The sequence below is a fragment of the Pan troglodytes genome, chromosome 7, assembly GCF_028858775.2.
Source record: "Pan troglodytes isolate AG18354 chromosome 7, NHGRI_mPanTro3-v2.0_pri, whole genome shotgun sequence".
NCBI classification, from domain to species: domain Eukaryota; kingdom Metazoa; phylum Chordata; class Mammalia; order Primates; family Hominidae; genus Pan; species Pan troglodytes.
Window position 1 is genome coordinate 93,770,794 of NC_072405.2, and position 24,302 is coordinate 93,795,095.

The window sequence follows — 24,302 nt, forward strand, 5'->3', positions numbered from 1 at the left end:
TTCTGGATTCTGATTTAAACTTTGCCAGATGATCCCAAGAAGATGCTGTTCAAGGGACATTTTACATTTCTATTTAATACTAGCTGCCATTTACTGAATGCTGTCTGTTGTGTGCATGTTATATACATTATCAGTAATCCTCAGCAATTCTACAAGGTAGTAATTTTTCTCATTTACAAGTGATGAATGAGACTCAGAATCTATTGACAATTTGTTAATCTTTATACACTTCATGAAGAATTAAGTTCGGATTCAAACCCATTTTCCGTCTAATTTCACTATGCTTTTTCTATCTCACTTTATCTGCACATTATTAATGTCGAGAAACTGAAATGTGTCAGAAAGTAAATGACTGTCATTAAGAGCATGTGTTAACAACATAAGGTCTGGCACTAAATAAGAACTCAAGTAAATGACACAGCAGGATAAGTGGGAAATGCCCCAGATAGTCACATTTAAAGGTTGCTAGTTTGAAATTTGCAAATGCTTCCCTGCTGTCAGAGTTAGGTTTCCTACAGCTGTAAGATAGCTGCTACTCAACCTACAGCAGATGCCCATGACATTGTGTGTTCCTGGGTGTATCTCCCATCTAGCAACTCCAAACTGTGTATGCTGTAGTTTGTGTTCCTGGAACTACTATCTTCAGGAGAAGCTTCAGTTATAAATAGTAATTGGAGTGAAGAGATGAGTTCTGTTTAGGGGAGATCCATTAACTTTCAACAAGGGAGGACAGGGACTTTTTCAATAGGAATTGCAATAACATGGTTTCTTTTTGAAAATGCAATAGACTGTGGATTAAATAGCTATTGCACACAAAGAAGAAAATAAAGTTATAATCTCCAGCATGAGATCTGGATTTACATATGCTCTGTTAGCTGCAAGAATTTGGGCAAGCTATTTAATTTCCATAAATTTAGGTATCCTTAAGATACCCACTGCTTAGAGTTATTGTGAGAATTAATTGAGGTAAGAAAACTGAGGCTCAGGTTGTCATTTGCTCAAATCACACAGCAAAACCGTGATAGAATGCAGATTCAAACTGGGATATTAACATTCCAAAGCCTTTACAGTTATTGACTACTATTCAGCACTGCCTTCAATATATGCTGATGACTGCACATAGGAGTTAGAAATGCCCACTGTCACTTGCCTCCCTTGAGCGGTTTCTTGTTTGTATAAATAGTCCAAAATACTTGATTGTGTTGTAAGAAGCACCGTGTTTTGTGAGACATTTCAAAGGTACCACAAATAGGAAAGATTTCATTCTAGAATGAATAGAGCACATATTTAGTATCTACATGCTGTTTGGTTAATTTTAGTTATTTGTTCATGCTTTTAAAATCTATTTTTTATAGTATATATTTTCTTTTGTAGCATATCAGAATTATCTTTAGATTCAACTCTTCATGCCGTCAATCTTCATTGCAATAACATCTCCAAGATCGAAGCCATTGATCATATCTGGAATTTACGACATCTAGATCTGTCATCTAATCAAATAAGTAGAATTGAAGGACTAAACACACTGACAAAACTGTGCACATTAAATTTGTCCTGCAATTTGATTACAAAAGTAGAAGGTTTGTAAGCGATTTTCATTTAACACTTAGCGTAAGGAAAATGATTTAGGTCCATTTTTTTCCCCAAAAGAATGGAATAAATATCAGAAACTCTTAAAAATTGAGTCTGAAACTCATTATACAAAATATTTTCTCCAAAAAAGTGTCAATTTTTTTAAAATTCTGTTTTTTCTAAATGCCAATAAAATTGATTTCGCTGTTACCAGACTGGATTTACTTCAGAACAGTCTGAAATAATATTGTAATGCTATATCTCTGTAATTAATTATTTAAATTTTATAAAGGCTTTATTTTATTTTACTTTTTTTTTTTCAGGACTTGAAGAACTAATTAATCTGACTAGACTAAATGTATCTTATAACCACATAGATGATCTTAGTGGTAAGTAGAAATGCTTATGTTTTCTGTATGCTAAATGTTGTGCCACATGTGATAAGTTAACAGCTCAGCTAAACATGTTGGAAATCTCTGAATATTAATCTAATTTTTAGCCAAAGAGCTCATCTAGAGAGCGTATTCCAGTCATGATTCTATTTTGTTGGTACCAAAACCACAGCTGAGTACAAAATAGAAGTTAAAACCAAGGTAATCAGTAGCAGGAAAAACTTAATTGGAAAGGATCCAGTTTAAGGGAATATGTTTTAATTTTAGCCAATTAATCAATGTACTGTTATATAGAGAAGAATAGTTCCAATAGAACTTTCCACAGTGGTAAAAATGTTCTAATCTGTGCTGTTCAATATGGCAGCCAGTAGCCAAATGTGGTTATTGAGCACTTGAAATGTAGCTAGTGCAACTTAAGGACTGAGTTTGTAATTTTATTTAATTTTAATTTGAAAATAAAAAGCCGCATGTAGTTAATGGCTACTACCATGTTGAACAGTGACAATATGCTGCATTCCAAAGGTTGTTGCAAGTTAAGGAACAAATAAAATGAGATTTTCTTTTTATCTGTAATATAGCTAAGGAGATTTTAAAAGTGTTGCCTTTTTTAATTGATTAAAGTGATGTAGCTGATAAGTTGAACAAAGTTTCATGACTATTCTTAGAATTATCTGTTAAAACTAGCAGAATTCCTCTAATATCTTCATAATCCTTATCAATATTTGAAACAATCTGATTCATTTGTCGACTCTTCTCCCCCACTAAAAGAACACTACCCTATGCCAGTTGCTTAGTATACAAAAAATAAAAAGACCTAGTCTGTACCCTTAAGCTGAAGTAACAACTGTATTTCAATTTTTTAAAACCTTTTTTCCTCTTAAAGACATGAAGTATTAGAACTGAGTTTGTTTTTGCTGGGTGTGGTGTCTCACACCTGTAATCCCAGCACTTTGGGAGGCCAAGGCAGGCGGATCACCTGAGATAGGGAGTTCGAAACCAGCCTGACCAACATGGAGAAACCCCGTCTCTACTAAAAATACAAGATTAGCCGGACATGGTGGTGCATGCCTGTAATCCCAGCTACTCAGGAGGCTGAGAGGGGAGAATCACCTGAACCCAGGAGGCGGAGGTTGCAGTGAGCCGAGATCGCAGCATTGCACTCCAGCCTGGGCAACAAGAATGAAACTCCATCTCAAAACAACAACAAAAGGAACTGAGTTTCAACCCTGGCCTTGTCATTACTATGTAATGTTTAGCAAGGTGTTTACTGTTTAGATGCAATTTCCTTATCTAAAAAATGTGAATGGATAAGATAGTTAATTCTCTCAGTATGTATTTATGAAGATCACTATATGGAACAGTGTCTTATAGTGATGAAAAAACTAACAATAGGTAAGATAAGTCACAGGGCTTACATTATAGTGGGGAAGAAAAACAACCCCCAAAAAATCAGCAAAAGATTTGAACAGACACTTCACCAAGAATATATATAAATGGCAAATAAGCCATGAAAAAAAAATGGTTGGAATCCTTAGTGATTAATGAAATGCAAATTAAAACCACAATGGGATACCATTTCACACCTAGAATAGCTAAAATAGTGACAGTGCTGGTGAGATTGTGAAACAGTTGAAACTTGCATACATTGTTGGTAGATTTAAAATGGTACAACCACTTTGGGAAGGAGTTTTTTTTTTTTTTTTTTTTAATTTGAGGTAGAGTCTCGCTCTGGGGTGCGGTGGTGTGATCCTGGCTCACTGCAGCCTCTGCCTCCTGGGTTCCAGCGATTCTCCTGTCTCAGCCTCCTGAGTAGCTGGGACTACAGGCGTGCTCCACCATGCCCACCTAATTTTTTGTATTTTTAGTAGAGACGGGGTTTTGCCATGGTGGCCAGGCTGGTCTTGAACTCCTGGCCTCAAGTGATCTGCCCACCTCATCCTCCCAAAATGCTGAGATTACAGTCTTGAGCCTGTACTGGCTATCACTGTGCCTGGCTGAGTTTGACAGTTTGTTATAATGGTAAACATAACACTTAAATATAATTGTGCAGTCTGACTCTTAGGTATTTACCAAAGAGAAATTAAAATGTGTCCACTCAAAGACCTGTACATGAATGTTCGTATGATTACATAGCTTTTTATATGATTTTTCCATTTTGGAGAAAGTTCTGAGGCAGGAAGAGAAGCTGTAAGTGCTTGAAGGGTACACTGGCATTGTACAATTAGTACTTGTCCATGACAGCTGCAGCTGAAGTCCAAGGTGGGCCAGGCAGAAATAGCTACTGCTACAAAATGTTCTAGATAAGCTTGTGCGAGAAATATTACCAGGGAATTAAATGAATGCTAATGTATTTATTTTATATTTAAACCAGCAAAATTGAAGTCTACTACAGGGTTTGCTTATGTCTGCTAATCAAGACTGATGTGTCGAGAGAGCCTAAAGCCATTGCTTTATCCTTTTTCTCATATGAGTGTGTGCATCCACCTGGGGAAGTTCTTTTGATTTATTTTCTTTTGAAGAGAACCAGAGCCCAGGAACCTCAGGGACTAAAGCCTCAAAGAAATTTTAAACTTGTGTTTCTTCAAAGCAACAATTAACTTTACTGATAGCCTATTCATTAGATATAGCTGTTCACAGCAAGATCTAATGCTGCCCGTTTGCCTCTAAAAGTATAACCTATCTAGCAATTATTTCTAATTAGCTATTGGAAAGACTATTGCTGTGGCATTTAAAGAATTATGTTCCTATTGCAGGATTGATTCCCCTTCATGGAATTAAGCATAAACTTAGATATATTGATCTACATAGTAATCGTGTAGATAGTATCCATCACTTACTTCAGTGTATGGTAGGATTGCACTTCCTGACCAATCTTATTTTGGAGAAAGATGGAGACGATAATCCTGTCTGTCGACTGCCAGGTATGAATAATTAATTTAATATTTTTTCTAACAGTTAATATTCAGAGCTTCTTTATTTTCCTGAAATTGGCATTCGTGACCTCATTTTAGTCTTCAGCTTTGCAACATTTTCTATATTGGGGAAAACATGGTTACAAATAAAATTAGTGTATTAAGACTAATGACTGTTACAGAACACAAGATGAACAGTTCAGTGATGCTCCTATTTAGGCAGTTTCATATTTGATAAGTGAATGCCTCAAAATTATATCATTATAGTATATTCTTTTAATAATAGTATAATACTATGCAGCCACAGGAAAGAATATAGAATCTCTTTTTCTACTAATGGACAATTATGTCCAAGATACATTAAGAGGAAGAAAAGCAGGTTGCAAAGTACTGCATACAGTAGGCCACCATTTGTGTGAAAAGGGTAACACACATACACAAATACAAACATTTACATACATACATATATATGTATGCACGCATGTGTGTGTGTGCTCAGTATATACATAAAACATCTAGAAGAATATACACTTTAAAAAAATGTATAATGTTAGCTAACTCAAGGAAAGGGAACTAGGTAACTGGAGATTAAGAAATGAGAAAATTTTTTACTATGTTCCTTTTGAATTTCATATTATGTGAATTTATTACATTATTAATAAATGATTTTGTTTTAAGAAAGTTTAATATATAGAGATGCTGGTGCTGCTGAAATGCTATTTGAGCTAATTGGGAATCAATCAAGTTGACAAAGATAAAGCAGACCAGACTACCATTTCTAGAACTCACTTATCTCATATTGCTTAACCAAACAATAAGAGAAATGTGTAGAATGTGAATATACATTCTAAAGATCAGCTTGAGTACAAGTTAGCTACAGAGGCTTCATTTTATTATTCATATGCAACTATAAGAAGGCTTTTTGCAGCATGGAAACCTGTGTTGGTAATTTTATTTCACTGAAGAAAATCTGATACATTTGATAATTGTTTTCCTGAGGTGGAAAATATTTCCTATTCTTTTCCATAAAGTCTCCCTGAAAATCAGGACAGATTTGAAAGTTTTCTGAGGAAACCCTTTCCTTGAAAGAAAACCATATTTCTAAAGCCTTGCATTTTTCTTTTCTCTGCTAAACCCTCAAGTTGGATTTTTTTTTTTTAATAATCTTATCTCAAGAACCTCTGGTTTCTACAATTTGAATCTTTGTTTTTCACTTTTTTTCCTAAATTAGGTACTTCTCTCAATACAGTCACCCTCCCTTCAGAATTGAGAGGTAACTTATTGCTGAAATAACTTTTCTTCCCTCAAGATTTCTAATACTAATTTGCCAGACTTCTTTCTTACTTTCGGAATTCTTCCAACCACTTTGTTGGTCTTTATTAGAAATATACTTAGTTTTAAAATTACGTTTACACAGGATTAAGGTGCTCCTGTTAGCCTTAGTACCAAATGAATGTTAATTTGTCAGATATGATTGTTCTTAGGGAAAATAAACATATTATTCTTGATTACTTGATAGTTCACCTGCTTTAATATTAGTTATGTGTAATTTAAAAGGGAAGAAGGGATATTCTGCTAATGCTGAGACCTCGCTAGGGAAATTCTGGCATTTTGGTCATTATCCACATCATCCTGCTTTAAGTTCATTTATGTTGTTTATATTAACCATATTAAAAAATAAAAGACATGTTTAGCTTCCTTCCTAGAATAAATTTCTACTAGTTTTATGCATTATATATTTAAAGTAATTTTTTAGAGATAGTTATTTTAACTTTTTGAACTTCATCAGGAGGGTTATTTGAGAGGGATGGAGAGTGGAGGAGAAGTGTTTTGTTTCTTTTGTATGTAAGGATTTAATGATTACATACTGCAGAAGTTGAATAAGTAACAAGTTTATTATTTGCTTTCTGGAACTATTCCGGGTGATGTATCTGGTAGCTGATAAATTTAGTTTATTCTAGAAATAATTGACTTTTTTTAATATTTCAGTTTTCATTTTGAATGATTTGTTTCCAAGGGTACAGAGCAGTTATTCTCCAGACTTTGCCACAGCTTAGAATCCTAGATTGCAAGAACATATTTGGTGAACCAGTAAATTTGGCAGAAATAAATTCATCACAGCTGCAGTGCCTAGAAGGTCTTTTGGATAATTTAGTTTCTTCTGATTCTCCCCTAAATATAAGTGAAGATGAGGTATAGTATTTACTTTTTTTTCCTAATATAAAAAATACCTTCAAATTTCAATAAGTGAATATAAATTAAAAGGATTTTGGTTTGTTTCTGTGTCACAGATCATTGATAGAATGCCAGTGATAACAGCACCCATCGATGAGTTAGTTCCCTTGGAACAGTTTGCAAGTACACCAAGTGATGCTGTGTTGACGTCTTTTATGTCTGTGTGTCAATCTTCTGAGCCAGAGAAAAGTAATCATGAAAGAAATTTGCAGAATGAGATAAAACTTCAGAAATTAGATGACCAAATTCTACAACTTCTAAATGAAGTAACTATTTTTCCTACTTCTCTATAGACATGTTTATTGAAGAAAACATAGTTAAGAAAATGTAAAATAAAAATTATGTACTAGCTGACCAACCTATTTTAGTGCATCAGTGTTCGTGTATTTTTGTTTTCCTCTACAGAAATAGGGTTCTATTATTGCATAATGGTAGTAAAAGGTAACATAAATTTTTCACTCACTTTACTTGTCTTCCTTTACATCTTCATTATGTAATTTCTTTGTCTTGTTCTGCAGTACTTTACATTACTTCTATTACACCCACCTTTTATTTCCACCGTAAGCAAGGGAGAAACTCTTTGGACTCAGTGTTACTTAACGCAAAGGAATACTTTGGCCTCTACTATCTCTTCAGTGGTTTAATGGTCAAAATCACTTCTACAACTTATAGCTAAATGGCAGGTTAATTTACATAGTTCCTGTATCAATTTCATTTTCTAGTAGACCATCATCTAATCAATCTATACTTTCCTGAGCTGTTAATCCTTCTTTACCCCGCTACTGAATCTCTAGTTTTTAGAATCTGTGAACTATGTGTATGAACTACAATTCCTAGAATTTACTGCTATTCAGGTCTCCAACCCTCACTCCAGCATTCTCACTATCATCCACAGTGGCAGTGGTTCTCTTGGGTACCACTACTATCTGACTGCAATAGATTATTACTTTATTTGCCTTCTAGCTGGGTGTAGGATAGAAAGATAGTGGTATAGTTCAAAGAGGCTATTAGTCATATGTTAGTTCAACTTAAAAATTTTTAACTAAGTTATTGTTACTAATTTTTTTTTTTTTAGAATCAGGGTCTTACTCTGTCATCCAGGCTGGAGTATGGTGGCACGAACATAGCTCACTGCAGCCTCGAATTCCTGAGCCCAAGAATCTTCCCACCTCAGCCTCCTGCGTAGCTGGGACTACAGGCACATGCCACTGTGCCTAGCCAATTTTTAAATTCTTTGTGTGGAGACTGGGTCTCGCTTTGTTACCCAGGCTTTCTCAAACTCCTGGCTTCAAGTGATCCTCCCACCTCAGCCTCCTAAAATAGTGAGATTACAGGCAAGAGCCACCACGCCCAACCTCTATAACTAAATTTTCTTAGTCAAAATTTTTTCGCAAATTAGGAAGGGGGAAGGAGTGGAAAATGCTTATGAAATGGTTATGGTTCAGGAGGTTTTTAATCCTGAACTATTATTTATATAACATAATATTAATAATGCTGGATAAACAAGAGGTCTGCCTTAGGTGAGTGAAAGTCAATAAGGCTGTGAGGATTCTGTGTTTCAGAAATCCATAGAGATTTCAGTTTGAGCCAATAAGGAGATAGTAATAGAAGTGAGACAAGAATGCTGGCCTACATATTATTTGACATCATTGATACTGTATGGCTGGACTTTTGGACTCCTCCATTTCCTCAGGTTTCATCTTTTCATCTTTTCTAATGGCTGACTCTTCTACCAGTGAAAACTTAGATTGAAGTTTAATGTCTTTAATTTGAAGTGAACATTTCAGTTTCTCATAGGCTGATCTCATTTTATTCTCATGACAGCCCAATCAAGTAGATAGAGATTAATGTGTTATTGTCCTTGTTATTGAAAAGAAGATCCAGAGTTTAAATCATTTATTTAAAATTACTTTATTTGCAAGATAGTTGAGCTCCAAATTCATAGCTCCTTATGTCCAATCAAATTCTTCAACTATGTCATGCTTCTCACTTATGGTGCTAGTTCTTTCTACTTTGTTAACCAAAAACAGGAGTCTAGCTATCTGGAAAGAAAGGTGATTCACTGCTATGTATATTTAAAATGTTTAAGAAAATGACTTCTTGTTCACTGTCTTACTTGGGGTAAAGAGTAAACATGCAGTTTGAATTTCACTGAGCTGTTCGTACACTCAAATGATTTCATCTCGAATATCAATTTATAAAGTCATAATATTACTGCAATGTGCTGTACTATAATAAAGACATTTATTTTTCTTAATCATGGGACTTAAAATCATAATTAACCCTGCCGAACTGGGAAATTTTATGTCTGTGAAAAGCTGTTTTGCCTTTATTTTAGTTTTTCTCCAACATTCTATTATGAGCATTTTTATTCTTCAGCAAACTTGAAAGAATTTCTTAGTGAACATCAGTATATCCACCAACCAGAATCTACCCTTAACATTTTACTACATTTATTTTGTCATGTAGCTATCTATTCGTGTATCAAACTATCTTACGACACATTTCAAAGTAAATTACACACATCAATACATTTCTTCCTAAATACTAAGCATGCATATCATTAATTAGAGTTAAATATTTTTTAGGTGTTTTCTTTAATGTGAAATACAGGTCTGCATATTTCCTGAATTGAGAATACATATATCTGTTATCCAAATTTCTGTGAAGGTTAACATTATCATGTTCCCTTATGGCCTCTCTGACAAGCAGTCCTCCACTGCCTCCAGAGGCAATCACTTTTCTTATTTTTTGTCTACCATATATTATTTAATATTTGTTTTAGAACCTAATATAAATAGAATCATTCAGTGTATACTCTTTTGTGTAGGGCTTCTTTCACTGAGCATAACCTTGTAAAAATTAATCCATGCTATTATGTATATCAGTAGTTCTTATTTCTATGTAGTATGCCATTCTATGAATATATTACACTTTATTTTTCCATCATCTTGTTGAAGGTTTTAACCTAGCTTATAACCTGGGTTATTAGAGGTTTATGAGTAGAGCTGCAATGAATATTACTGTATAATCTTTTTGTAAACATGTATCTTTGTTTCTCTTCAGTAAACAGCTATAAGTGCAGTTTCTGGGTTATAGGGTAGATGTATGTTCAGTTTTATAAGAAATTGATACCTTTTTTCAAAGTGGTTATTCTATTTTATTCCCACTAACAATGTATGGCTGTTCCAGTTTTTCTGCCACCTCACCAATATTTGGTGAGGTTAGCATTGCTTTTATTTTAGTCATTCTAGTGGGAGTATCCTGATGTTTGTTGTGATTTTAATCTGCATTTCACTAATGATTAGTTATGTTGGACAGTTTTTCATGTGTTTATTGAATATTTATTTATCTTCTATGAATGCCTGTTCAAAATTTTTGCCCATTTTTAAATTGGGTTGTTTATCCAGGTTGTAGGAATTTGTTGTATATGCTAGACACCAGTATTTTGTCAAATATATCTAGTGTGAATATTTTCTCCCTGTTTGTGGATCTCATATTCATTTCCTTACTGGTCTTTTGATAAGCAATAGTGTTTAATTTTGATAAAGTCCAATTTATCATTTTTTTCCCTTTCATGGTCATTGTTTTCTGCAACTTTAAAAACTTTTGTGCATACCAAAATAACATTCTCCTGTGTTAGCCTCTAAAAGTTTTAATGGTTTTACCTTTTGCATTTAGATCTGTATACATATATGGTTCACTCTTTTCCATATGGATTTTCAGTTATCTCAGTACCATTTGTAGAAAAGGCTCTTCTTTTCACTAAATTTCTTTAATGAATTTCTTGAAAAAAAAATCAAATCAACTTACAAACTGTAAAATCTAGCTCTGGGTTCTTTTTTTCTTTGTCAGTTTGGGTAAGTTGTATTTTTCAGTTAATTTGTCCATTTCATCTCATTATCAGCATAAAATTGTTAATATTCCCTTATTATACTTTTAATTTCTATAGGATCTATAATGAAAATCTCTTTCATTACTGATATTGGTAATCTGTGTTTTCTCTATTTTTTATTTGTTTGCCTTGATCAGTTTATCAAGGGGTTTTGATGATCTTTTCAGAGAATAGACTTTTGGCTTTGTTAATTTGATTAATATTTGTTTTCTGTGTTCTTGATTTCTGGTTTTTATTTTTCCCCTCTACCGTGAATTTACTTTGCTGTTTGTTTTCTAGCACTTTTTTTTTTTTTAATACAATCTTGCTCTGTCACCCAAGCTGGAGTACAGTGGCCTAATATCAGCTCACTACAACCTCCATGGCTCCTGGGTTCAAGCGATTCTTCTGCCTCAGCCCCCCGAATAGCTGGGATTACAGGCATGTGCTACCACACCCGGCTAATTTTTGTAATTTCAGTAGAGACAGGGTTTCTTTCACTGTGTTGCCCAGGCTGGTCTCGAACTCTTGGCCTCAAGCGATCCTCCTGCCTCTGCCTTCCAAAGTGCTGGGATTACAGGCATGAGGCACGGCCCCCAGCTGTAACGTCTTAATATAAGTACTTAGGTCATCGATTTTAGACATATCTCCTAATGTAACCTTTTAAAGCCATAAACATTCCTCTGAGCACTGCTTTAGCTACATTCCACAAATTTTGGTATGTTTTGCTTTTGCTATTGTACAGTTAGAAATACTTTCTAATTTCCTTTGTGATTTCTTCCTTGATCCAAGAAATATTTAGAAATGTATTTTATTAATTTTTAAACCATTTGTCATTCTGTAGATATGTTATTGGTCCTTGATTTCTGATTTACTTCCATTTTGTTCAGAGAACATATTCTGAATAATTTCCATCTTTTTAAATTTATTGAGTTTTTTTTATAGCCTGGCATATGGTTTTTCTAGGTGGATATTCATTGTGCTCTTAAAAAGAATGTGTATTCTACAATTAAGTCAGGATGATTCATAGTATTTTCAGGTGAACCATGTCTTTACTCATTTTTTTGTGTCTGTTCTATCAGTTGCTGATGCTTGGTTTTTTGTTTGTAGAGGTGGGGGGGTTGATCTATCAATTGTGGCATGAAGAAGTGTTGAAATCTCTGTGGTTGTGGATTTGTGTTTCTCACTTTAGTTCTTTATTTGCTTCTTATGTTTGAAGCTCTGTTGTTAAGCACATACACATTTATGACTGCTTGGTCTTTCTGATGAAGTTACTCTTTTATCATTATGAAATGTTCCTCTTTATCTAACAGCCTTATTGAGATACATTATTCACTTACCATGTGGTTCACCCATTTGAAGTGTGCGATTCAGTGGTACCTATTAGCAGTCATTACTCATTTCCTTCTACCTCCACCCTCAACCCTAAGCAACCACAAATCTATTTTCTTTCTCTATGGATTTGCCTATTTTGAACATTTCATATAAATGAAATCATAATATTTAGCCTTTTGTGACTAGCTTCTTTCACTTAGCATAATATTTTCAAGGTTCATCCATATTGTAGCATATATCAATACTTCATTTCTTTTTATTACCAAATAATTATTCCATTGTATGGATATACCACATTTTATTTATCCTTTTGTCAGTTGATAGACATCTGAGTAGCCTCTACTTTGGGTTATTATGATATTTCTATGAATATTTATGTATAAGTTTTTGTGTGGACATAGATTTTCATTTCTCTTGGCTATATCCCTAGAAGTAGAATTGCTGGGTCATATGTTTAACCTTTGGAGCAACTGCCAGACTTTCCAAAGTAACTGCACCATTTTACATCTTCAGCAGCAGTATATGAAGGTTCAGTTTTTCCACATCCTTGCTATCTTGTTCTTATATGTCATTTTCATTGTAGCCATCCTAGTGGGTGTAAAGGCATATCTCATCCTGGCATCCATTTACTTTTAACCTGTTTGTGTCTTTATATTTTAAATGGGTCTTGTGGACAGAAGAAAAGTGAGTCTTGTTTTTAAATCCCATCTGGCCATCACTTCTTTTGAAGAGTCTGTTAAAATTTACTGTAATTATTAATGAAGTTGGATTAGGGTCTACCATTTTATTGTTATTTGTTTTCTGTTTGTCTCTTTTATATTCATTTTTCTTCCTTTCCTACTTTCTGTTGGATAATTTTTAGAATTCAGTTTTTTTTGTTTTGTTTTTTGTTTTGTTTTGTTTTGTTTTTTGAGACGGAGTTTCATTCTTGTTGCCCAGGCTGGAATGCAATGGCGTGATCTCAGCTCACCGCAACCTCCACCTTCTGGGTTCAAGCAATTCTCCTGCCTCAGCATCCTGAGTAGCAGGGATTATAAGCATGTGCCACCACGCCCAGCTAATTTTGTATTTTTAGTAGAGATGGAGTTTCTCCATGTTGGTCAGGTTGGTCTTGAACTCCCAAGCTCAGGTGATCCACCTGCCTTGGCTTCCCGAAGTGGTGGGATAGAATTCAGTTTTAATTCATATGTTGGTTTTTTAGTCACAATTCTCTAGGTTTTGTTTTCGTCTGGATGCTCTAAAAAAAGACTTGAAACAGTCTACTTAGAGTTAATACTGTATCACTTCAAGTAAAATGTTTAAACATTATTTGTATTTATCTGTATATAAATCAACTGTGATGCTCTTTATTTCTTCTTGAGGATTCAAATTTCCATCTGGTGTTATATTCCTTCAGCCAAGACTTCCAGCCTGAACTTCCTTTAGCAAATGTTGTAGCGTTACATCTGTGGATACTAGTCTGTTTCACCTTTATTCTTAATGGACTTTTTCACTGAATGTAGAATTCTCAATTGACAATTTTTTTTTTCTTTCAGTACTGTGCCTGGCCTCCATAGTTTTGATTGCAAAGTTAACATGAATTCAAAATCCTTGATTTCTTGTATGTAATATGCCATTTTTCTTTGGCTACTGTCAAGAATTTGTCTCTCTTTGTTTACAGCAGTTTGACTGCATTGTGCCTAAGGATGGTTTTCTTTGTATTTATCCTGCTTGGGGTTTCTCTATGCTTCCTTAATCTGTAATTTTATGTTTTCACCTAATTTGGGAAATTTCTTCCAATATTTCTTCTGCTCCATTCTCTCTTCTCTTTTTCAGATTCCATGTAGACTTTTTGATATTGTCTCAAAATTCGCTGAGGCTCTGTACATTTTGTCAATGTTTGTTTTTCTGTATTCTTCGTATCGAATAACTTCCATTGAACTAGGTTCAGCTTCATGTACTCTTTCTTTATTGCCTCACTCTACTATTAATCTCAGTCAGTTTCTACTTCAGACATTGTATTTTTCAGTTATAGAATTTCTATTTTTAGTTCTATTTCTGAGCTGAGTTTTCTTGTTTTTTCATTTATGACAGGTGTATTTCTTATTATCTCATTGAACATCACTATTGGATCGCTATTTTAAAGTTCTTGTTTGCTTATTCAAACGTTTGAGTCATCTCAGGTTTGGTCTCCATTTTCTCTTGAGAATAGGTCATTTTCCTTGTTCTTCCTACGGCAAGCAATTTTGAAGTACGTCCTGGACATTGTGAATGTTTCGTTGTAGATACTCTAGATTTGGTTATAGTCCTTCAAAGAGTGTTGACATTTTTGTTTTAGTAAGCATTTAACTTGGTTTGACTCAGATTGTATGTTTTTCTCTTAGGTAGCAGTTCAAAGTTCATTTCATTTATTTTGTTCTTTGCTGGGCCACTTGCAGTCCACTTCATACTGCCCTCTGGTTCTTCAGGCCCAGAAGTCTGGTTTTTCCTACCTGAGGTTTAGACTCTCTGCATGATGCTGATTGTGATACATTCTCAGGCTAAAAACCATAAAAAAACAGAAACACCCTCATTCTGGTCCGTTTTCCAAGTGTCAGCTCCCCTCTAGGATAATCCTAGTTTTGTTCACTTTATAAGGCCTTCAAGTAGTTTTTATTTTTGTTTTGTTTGTATTTTTTCCAGAGTTTATAATTATCTGCAGGAAAGTCAACATGGTAGAAGCTTGCTTGTCCATACCAGAAGCTGAATTCCCTGTCTTTAATATCAAACATTTCTAGTTTATAAACCCTTAATCATATAAAAAGATATAATATTTCAGAAAATTTCCAATTTCAATCTTTTTTATACTGAACTTCTAACAAATTTTGTTGGCTTTTTAAATTTTAGACTTCTAATTCAATAGATAACGTTCCTGAGAAAGACCCCAGACCAAAAAGAGACACAGATATAACTTCTGAAAGTGACTATGGAAACAGAAAAGAATGCAATAGAAAAGTTCCTCGAAGATCAAAAATCCCTTATGATGCCAAAACCATTCAAACTATTAAGCACCACAATAAAAACTACAACTCTTTTGTAAGGTACTTGTTTTAGTTTTAGAAATTTAAGGCACACAGAAGTTAATAATGCTGGCTTCTCTCTTGAAGCTATCTCTTGGTGATATTTGTTACTTTACTAATGTTGAAGATTTGATTTTTCAGCCTTGTAGGTTCTGATCTGGTCAGTACATTCATGTAAATGTATATAAAAGGATCCTTTTCTCTGTGTCTGTACCTAAGTTGCAAAATTAATGTATAAACCTGAAGATATCTCATACCATAAAGAATACTGACTTTAGAACTGGAATACCTTAGTTTAATCTAGGTTTAGTTCAATCAAAAACAATGTATGTGGTTTTAGTTTAATTTGAACTAATAACATTAGTTCAAATTCCACTGCATTCATTTACAGTGGGAAATAAGACTAGTACACCTGAGTCTACATGACTAGCCTTTTCTCTCTTTGTAGGCAGATCTAGATGGAAAGTCAAATCCTAGTCAGATGATACTGAGTTTAGGATTAAATGTGAATAAGATGATTGTGTTTAATGCCATAAGGACAAGGGAGACCAATATCTCTACTTTCATAATTGGGATCACCATGACAAGTGGTTCAGAAATGACTACTCTGGGATGGTTCAGTAAACTTTTGCCTCTGTAATTCTCCTTTTGCAAAGCATATTTTGTTGTTTTGTTGTTGTTTAATTCTTCCATACCTACCCAATTACATTTTACATGTATATATACCCACACACACAGAGGCATTCAGTTCACTTCAAACACTGTACTTTTTTCCAGGACATACCCTGGAATTTCTTTGGTCCTACCAAGTGATAGAATCTATTAACTTTGATCCATTGTATGTCGATTTTAAACTTTTAACTCTCAAAGAGTAGTTCTATTTACTGTCTTTTCAAGTTCTTGGGTATCATCTTACCACAGTACTTTTTAAATTATTCTGATATATCCAAGAATTCTACCCTACCTGAAAATGTTGAACCCTGAACATTTATGAAATCATTATCTTTTTTAAAATCTTAAGGCACTCATTAATCAACAGAGCACACCCATTATAAAATTTATGAAGCAGTTTGTCCAAGGTACTATAATTTTATTAATATTCTTTTTAAAAAGCCGTTTGCATATACAACTAGAAATGTTAATTTAGAGAAAAGTGATGTGAACACTACTTTTTTGAGTTATTTTCTATGTTTCATTCTTTACAGTTGTAATCGTAAAATGAAACCACCTTACCTTAAAGAATTATATGTAAGCTCATCTTTAGCAAACTGTCCTATGTTACAAGAATCAGAAAAGCCAAAGACTGAAATAATTAAAGTAGACCAAAGTCACTCAGAAGACAACACTTACCAGGTATGATTTAAGAGTTAAAGAAAAAATGAGTATGAATAATTTTAAATACAGAGTCCCAGAAAAATTATGCATGCTTTTATTAGCAAAAAGTGTTTGAATTTTATTGGAGTGATGAAAATGGGTTATTTTTTCCTTCCTGATTTCCAGATTTTATGTAATGTTATTTTTGAATGAATGAAAATTACATTTTTTATGATCAGATTTAAGTGAAATCATTTGTTACATGCTTCTGGAGGAAGAAACAGTTATGAATTTTTTAATTCTTATTCCTTAAGGTAGTGCTTCCTACTTTTTTTGGGTGTCAGACCCTTTTCAGTATCTAAAAAAATTTACAGGTCTTCTCAAAGAAGCCTATTTTTACACTCAAAAAAATGTATATATTTCAAGGTTTTCATGGACTTTCCTGAAACTCAATTTTGGACCACTGGATCCCAGATTAAGAGGTGTTCAAAAATGTTTTAATTCTTTAAAATTTGCTTAACATTTCTCATGTTGAGAAACTTCAGTACTTGTGGTTTCATTATTTTATATTTTTCATTAACTTCCCCTTATATTACTTGTGTATTGTTCTTTTAATAATAGAATTGGTACATTTTAGGCTACTGGTTTCCTCCCCTTATTCTCAACTATAGAGGCTTTAATATTGAAAAATAATAATTATCATTATGACTTTGGACACACTTCATCTTTCTTCTTACTTAACCTATTGTGCCTGTGTTTCCCAAGTTACATATTCATTTTTCTCATGAAAAATCAATCTTTTCTGATTCAACCCCCACCCCAAGTTTGTTCGAGATTAGATCCTTACCAATCTTTATATTCCCTTGCGTGCCTTGGTAAGGACTCTGTTTCCTTAATACAGAGTCTGGCATGTGGGTGCCATGCTATGAGTATATACTATTTCAAAAAAGGAATCTTATCTACTATGGCATAATAATAGCAGCTAACATTTATTGATTGGTTATTATGTAGCAGGCACTGTTCTGCACTTACCTACATGCTTTGCTACCAGTAACATAATTTTTGGCCCGGCGCAGTGGCTCACACCTGTAATCCCAACACTTTGGGAGGCCGAGGTGGGTGGATCACTTGAGGTCAGGAGTTCGAGACCAGCCTGGCCAACGTGGTGAAACCCCATCTCTACTAAAAATACAAAAAAACAGCCAAGCTTGGTGGCACACGCCTGTAGTCCCATCTACTCGGAAAGCTGAGGCAGAAGAATTGCTGGAATCCAGGAGGTGGAGTTTGCAGTGAGCTGAGATCATGCCACTCCACTCCAGCCTGGGTGGCAGAGTGAGATTCAAAAAAATAAAATAAAAAGTTTCACTGTAGCTCTTTGAAGTAGGTACTATTATTCCCCTGTTATAAATGGGAAAATTGAGGCTGTGAGAAGTTAGGTAACTTTTCTAAGTTCACATAACTTTGTTGTTTTCTTTCAGTCCCTTGTTGAACAGCTAGACCAAGAGAGAGAGAAGAGATGGAGAGCTGAGCAAGCCGAAAATAAACTCATGGATTATATTGATGAGCTGCATAAACATGCAAATGAAAAAGAGAATATTCATAGTCTGGCTCTACTTACCACAGATAGGTAAAAAGAAATTAATAAACCTGAAGACACCTCATAGCATAAACAATACTGACTTTAGAACTGGAATACCTTAGTTTCAGTGTGGTTCAATCAACAACAATGTATGTGGTTTTAGTTTGATTTGAACTAATTTTATTAGATAATTTAGCACTTTATTAGCTTGCTATATCAACAAGAAATTCAGGTACATGTATTTGAGCCCTCAAGCAGGAAGGTGTCAGATAAATATTATAAGTAAAGAACAGCAAGAGACTAGAGCAGTGATTAACAAACTTTATGTAAAGTGCCAGATTCTGTAAAGGTCAGGTATTGGCAGCCTTTTTCTTTAAGCTTCATGGGTCATATTTGATCTCATCACATACTTATCTTCTGCAATGGGCTTTTGTATCATATAGCCCAGTTTCTTTTTTTTTTTTTTTTTTTTTTTTTTTTTTTTTTTTTTTTATGAGTAGTATCAACGTGTTTATTAAAGTTCTTTTTTTTTTTTTTTTTATTATACTTTTAAGTTTTCGGGTACATGTGCACATTGTACAGGTTAGTTACATATGTATACATGTGCCATGCTGGTGCGCTGCACCCACCAACTCGTCATCTAGCATTAGGTATATCTCCCAATGCTATCCCTCCCCCCTCCCCCCTCCCCACCACAGTCCCCAGAGTATGATATTCCCCTTCCTGTGTCCATGTGATCTCATTGTTCAATTCCCACCTATGAGTGAGAATATGCGGTGTTTGGTTTTTTGTTCTTGCGATAGTTTACTGAGAATGATGGTTTCCAATTTCATCCATGTCCCTACAAAGGATATGAACTCATCATTTTTTATGGCTGCATAGTATTCCATGGTGTATATGTGCCACATTTTCTTAATCCAGTCTATCATTGTTGGACATTTGGGTTGGTTCCAAGTCTTTGCTATTGTGAATAATGCCGCAATAAACATACGTGTGCATGTGTCTTTATAGCAGCATGATTTATAGTCATTTGGGTATATACCCAGTAATGGGATGGCTGGGTCAAATGGTATTTCTAGTTCTAGATCCCTGAGGAATCGCCACACTGACTTCCACAATGGTTGAACTAGTTTACAGTCCCACCAACAGTGTAAAAGTGTTCCTATTTCTCCACATCCTCTCCAGCACCTGTTGTTTCCTGACTTTTTAATGATTGCCATTCTAACTGGGGTGAGATGATATCTCATAGTGGTTTTGATTTGCATTTCTCTGATGGCCAGTGATGATGAGCATTTTTTCATGTGTTTTTTGGCTGCATAAATGTCTTCTTTTGAGAAGTGCCTGTTCATGTCCTTCGCCCACTTTTTGATGGGGTTGTTTGTTTTTTTCTTGTAAATTTGTTTGAGTTCACTGTAGATTCTGGATATTAGCCCTTTGTCAGATGAGTAGGTTGCGAAAATTTTCTCCCATGTTGTAGGTTGCCTATTCACTCTGATGGTAGTTTCTTTTGCTGTGCAGAAGCTCTTTAGTTTAATTAGATCCCATTTGTCAATTTTGGCTTTTGTTGCCATTGCTTTTGGTGTTTTGGACATGAAGTCCTTGCCCACGCCTATGTCCTGAATGGTAATGCCTAGGTTTTCTTCTAGGGTTTTTATGGTTTTAGGTCTAACGTTTAAATCTTTAATCCATCTTGAATTGATTTTTGTATAAGGTGTAAGGAAGGGATCCAGTTTCAGCTTTCTACATATGGCTAGCCAGTTTTCTCAGCACCATTTATTAAATAGGGAATCCTTTCCCCATTGCTTGTTTTTCTCAGGTTTGTCAAAGATCAGATAGTTGTAGGTAAGTGGCGTTATTTCTGAGGGCTCTGTTCTGTTCCATTGATCTATATTTCTGTTTTGGTACCAGTACCATGCTGTTTTGGTTACTGTAGCCTTGTAGTATAGTTTGAAGTCAGGTAGTGTGATGCCTCCAGCTTTGTTCTTTTGGCTTAGGATTGACTTGGCGATGCGGGCTCTTTTTTGGTTCCATATGAACTTTGAAGTAGTTTTTTCCAATTCTGTGAAGAAAGTCATTGGTAGCTTAATGGGGATGGCATTGAATCTGTAAATTACCTTGGGCAGTATGGCCATTTTCACGATATTGATTCTTCCTACCCATGAGCAAGGAATGTTCTTCCATTTGTTTCTATCCTCTTTTATTTCCTTGAGCAGTGGTTTGTAGTTCTCCTTGAAGAGGTGCTTCACATCCCTTGTAAGTTGGATTCCTAGGTATTTTATTCTCTTTGAAGCAATTGTGAATGGGAGTTCACTCATGATTTGGCTCTCTGTTTGTCTGTTGTTGGTGTATAAGAATGCTTGTGATTTTTGTACATTGATTTTGTATCCTGAGACTTTGATGAAGTTGCTTATCAGCTTAAGGAGATTTTGGGCTGAGACGATGGGGTTTTCTAGATAAACAATCATGTCGTCTGCAAACAGGGACAATTTGACTTCCTCTTTTCCTAATTGAATACCCTTTATTTTCTTCTCCTGCCTGATTGCCCTGGCCAGAACTTCCAACACTATGTTGAATAGGAGCGGTGAGAGAGGGCATCCCTGTCTTGTGCCAGTTTTCAAAGGGAATGCTTCCAGTTTTTGCCCATTCAGTATGATATTGGCTGTGGGTTTGTCATAGATAGCTCTTATTATTTTGAAATATGTCCCATCAATACCTAATTTATTGAGAGTTTTTAGCATGAAGGGTTGTTGAATTTTGTCAAAGGCTTTTTCTGCATCTATTGAGATAATCATGTGGTTTTTGTCTTTGGCTCTGTTTATATGCTGGATTACATTTATTGATTTGCATATGTTGAACCAGCCTTGCATCCCAGGGATGAAGCCCACTTGATCATGGTGGATAAGCTTTTTGATGTGCTGCTGGATTCGGTTTGCCAGTATTTTATTGAGGATTTTTGCATCAATGTTCATCAAGGATATTGGTCTAAAATTCTCTTTTTTGGTTGTGTCTCTGCCAGGCTTTGGTATCAGAATGATGCTGGCCTCATAAAATGAGTTAGGGAGGATTCCCTCTTTTTCTATTGATTGGAATAGTTTCAGAAGGAATGGTACCAGTTCCTCCTTGTACCTCTGGTAGAATTCGGCTGTGAATCCATCTGGTCCTGGACTCTTTTTGGTTGGTAAACTATTAATTATTGCCACAATTTCAGCTCCTGTTATTGGTCTATTCAGAGATTCAACTTCTTCCTGGTTTAGTCTTGGGAGGGTGTATGTGTCGAGGAATGTATCCATTTCTTCTAGATTTTCTAGTTTATTTGCGTAGAGGTGTTTGTAGTATTCTCTGATGGTAGTTTGTATTTCTGTGGGATCGGTGGTGATATCCCCTTTATCATTTTTTATTGCGTCTATTTGATTCTTCTCTCTTTTTTTCTTTATTAGTCTTGCTAGCGGTCTATCAATTTTGTTGATCCTTTCAAAAAACCAGCTCCTGGATTCATTAATTTTTTGAAGGGTTTTTTGTGTCTCTATTTCCTTCAGTTCTGCTCTGATTTTAGTTATTTCTTGCCTTCTGCTAGCTTCTGAATGTGTTTGCTCTTGCTTTTCTAGTTCTTTTAATTGTGATGTTAGGGTGTCAATTTTGGATCTTTCCTGCTTTCTCTTGTGGGCATTTAGTGCTATAAATTTCCCTCTGCACACTGCTTTGAATGCGTCCCAGAGATTCTGGTATGTTGTGTCTTTGTTCTCGTTGGTTTCAAAGAACATCTTTATTTCTGCCTTCATTTCGTTATGTACCCAGCAGTCATTCAGGAGCAGGTTGTTCAGTTTCCATGTAGTTGAGCGGCTTTGAGTGAGATTCTTAATCCTGAGTTCTAGTTTGATTGCACTGTGGTCTGAGAGATAGTTTGTTATAATTTCTGTTCTTTTACATTTGCTGAGGAGAGCTTTACTTCCAACTATGTGGTCAATTTTGGAATAGGTGTGGTGTGGTGCTGAAAAAAATGTATATTCTGTTGATTTGGGGTGGAGAGTTCTGTAGATGTCTATTAGGTCCGCTTGGTGCAGAGCTGAGTTCAATTCCTGGGTATCCTTGTTGACTTTCTGTCTCGTTGATCTGTCTAATGTTGACAGTGGGGTGTTAAAGTCTCCCATTATTAATGTGTGGGAGTCTGAGTGTCTTTGTAGGTCACTCAGGACTTGCTTTATGAATCTGGGTGCTCCTGTATTGGGTGCATAAATATTTAGGATAGTTAGCTCCTCTTGTTGAATTGATCCCTTTACCATTATGTAATGGCCTTCTTTGTCTCTTTTGATCTTTGTTGGTTTAAAGTCTGTTTTATCAGAGACTAGGATTGCAACCCCTGCCTTTTTTTGTTTTCCATTTGCTTGGTAGATCTTCCTCCATCCTTTTATTTTGAGCCTATGTGTGTCTCTGCACGTGAGATGGGTTTCCTGAATACAGCACACTGATGGGTCTTGACTCTTTATCCAACTTGCCAGTCTGTGTCTTTTAATTGGAGAATTTAGTCCATTTACATTTAAAGTTAATATTGTTATGTGTGAATTTGATCCTGTCATTATGATGTTAGCTGGTGATTTTGCTCGTTAGTTGATGCAGTTTCTTCCTAGTCTTGATGGTCTTTACATTTTGGCATGATTTTGCAGCGGCTGGTACCGGTTGTTCCTTTCCATATTTAGCGCTTCCTTCAGGAGCTCTTTTAGGGCAGGCCTGGTGGTGACAAAATCGGTCAGCATTTGCTTGTCTGTAAAGTATTTTATTTCTCCTTCACTTATGAAGCTTAGTTTGGCTGGATATGAAATTCTGGGTTGAAAATTCTTTTCTTTAAGAATGTTGAATATTGGCCCCCACTCTCTTCTGGCTTGTAGGGTTTCTGCCGAGAGATCCGCTGTTAGTCTGATGGGCTTCCCTTTGAGGGTAACCCGACCTTTCTGTCTGGCTGCCCTTAACATTTTTTCCTTCATTTCAACTTTGGTGAATCTGACAATTATGTGTCTTGGAGTTGCTCTTCTCGAGGAGTATCTTTGTGGCGTTCTCTGTATTTCCTGAATCTGAACGTTGGCCTGCCTTGCTAGATTGGGGAAGTTCTCCTGGATAATATCCTGCAGAGTGTTTTCCAACTTGGATTCATTCTCCGCATCACTTTCAGGTACACCAATCAGACGTAGATTTGGTCTTTTCACATAGTCCCATATTTCTTGGAGGCTTTGCTCATTTCTTTTTATTCTTTTTTCTCTAGACTTCCCTTCTCGCTTCGTTTCATTCATTTCATCTTCCATTGCTGATACCCTTTCTTCCAGTTGATCGCATCGGCTCCTGAGGCTTCTGCATTCTTCACGTAGTTCTCGAGCCTTGGTTTTCAGCTCCATCAGCTCCTTTAAGCACTTCTCTGTATTGGTTATTCTAGTTATACATTCTTCTAAATTTTTTTCAAAGTTTTCAACTTCTTTGCCTTTGGTTTGAATGTCCTCCCGTAGCTCAGAGTAATTTGATCGTCTGAAGCCTTCTTCTCTCAGCTCGTCAAAATCATTCTCCATCCAGCTTTGTTCCGTTGCTGGTGAGGAACTGCGTTCCTTTGGAGGAGGAGAGGCGCTCTGCATTTTAGAGTTTCCTGTTTTTCTGTTCTGTTTTCTCCCCATCTTTGTGGTTTTATCTACTTTTGATCTTTGATGATGGTGATGTACAGATGGGTTTTCGGTGTGGATGTCCTTTCTGTTTGTTAGTTTTCCTTCTAACAGACAGGACCCTCAGCTGCAGGTCTGTTGGAATACCCTGCCGTGTGAGGTGTCAGTGTGCCCCTGCTGGGGGGGTGCCTCCCAGTTAGGCTGCTCGGGGGTCAGGGGTTAGGGACCCACTTGAGGAGGCAGTCTGCCCGTTCTCAGATCTCCAGCTGCGTGCTGGGAGAACCACTGCTCTCTTCAAAGCTGTCAGACAGGGACATTTAAGTCTGCAGAGGTTACTGCTGTCTTTTTGTTTGTCTGTGCCCTGCCCCCAGAGGTGGAGCCTACAGAGGCAGGCAGGCCTCCTTGAGCTGTG

General features: G+C 35.6%; 1 protein-coding gene across 7 annotated transcripts in view; it reads left to right on the top strand.

The window, feature by feature from the left end:
• LRRCC1 (leucine rich repeat and coiled-coil centrosomal protein 1) overlaps positions 1–24,302 on the top strand; it is a 44,695-nt gene that overhangs the window by 1,533 nt on the left and 18,860 nt on the right. For 4 of the 7 annotated variants that reach the window (XM_054656858.2, XM_001163929.7, XM_024345216.3 and 1 more), the window contains exons 2-9: positions 1,375–1,580; positions 1,896–1,961; positions 4,718–4,885; positions 6,894–7,069; positions 7,168–7,377; positions 15,186–15,379; positions 16,564–16,711; positions 18,151–18,299. In XM_054656858.2, the coding sequence (XP_054512833.1) occupies positions 1,375–1,580; positions 1,896–1,961; positions 4,718–4,885; positions 6,894–7,069; positions 7,168–7,377; positions 15,186–15,379; positions 16,564–16,711; positions 18,151–18,299 (1,317 nt within the window). Of the gene's footprint in view, positions 1–1,355; positions 1,581–1,895; positions 1,962–4,717; positions 4,886–6,893; positions 7,070–7,167; positions 7,378–15,185; positions 15,380–16,563; positions 16,712–18,150; positions 18,300–24,302 lie in introns of all 7 variants that reach the window. The other 3 variants (XM_024345217.3, XM_054656859.2, XM_024345219.3) reach the window with 2 other exon arrangements.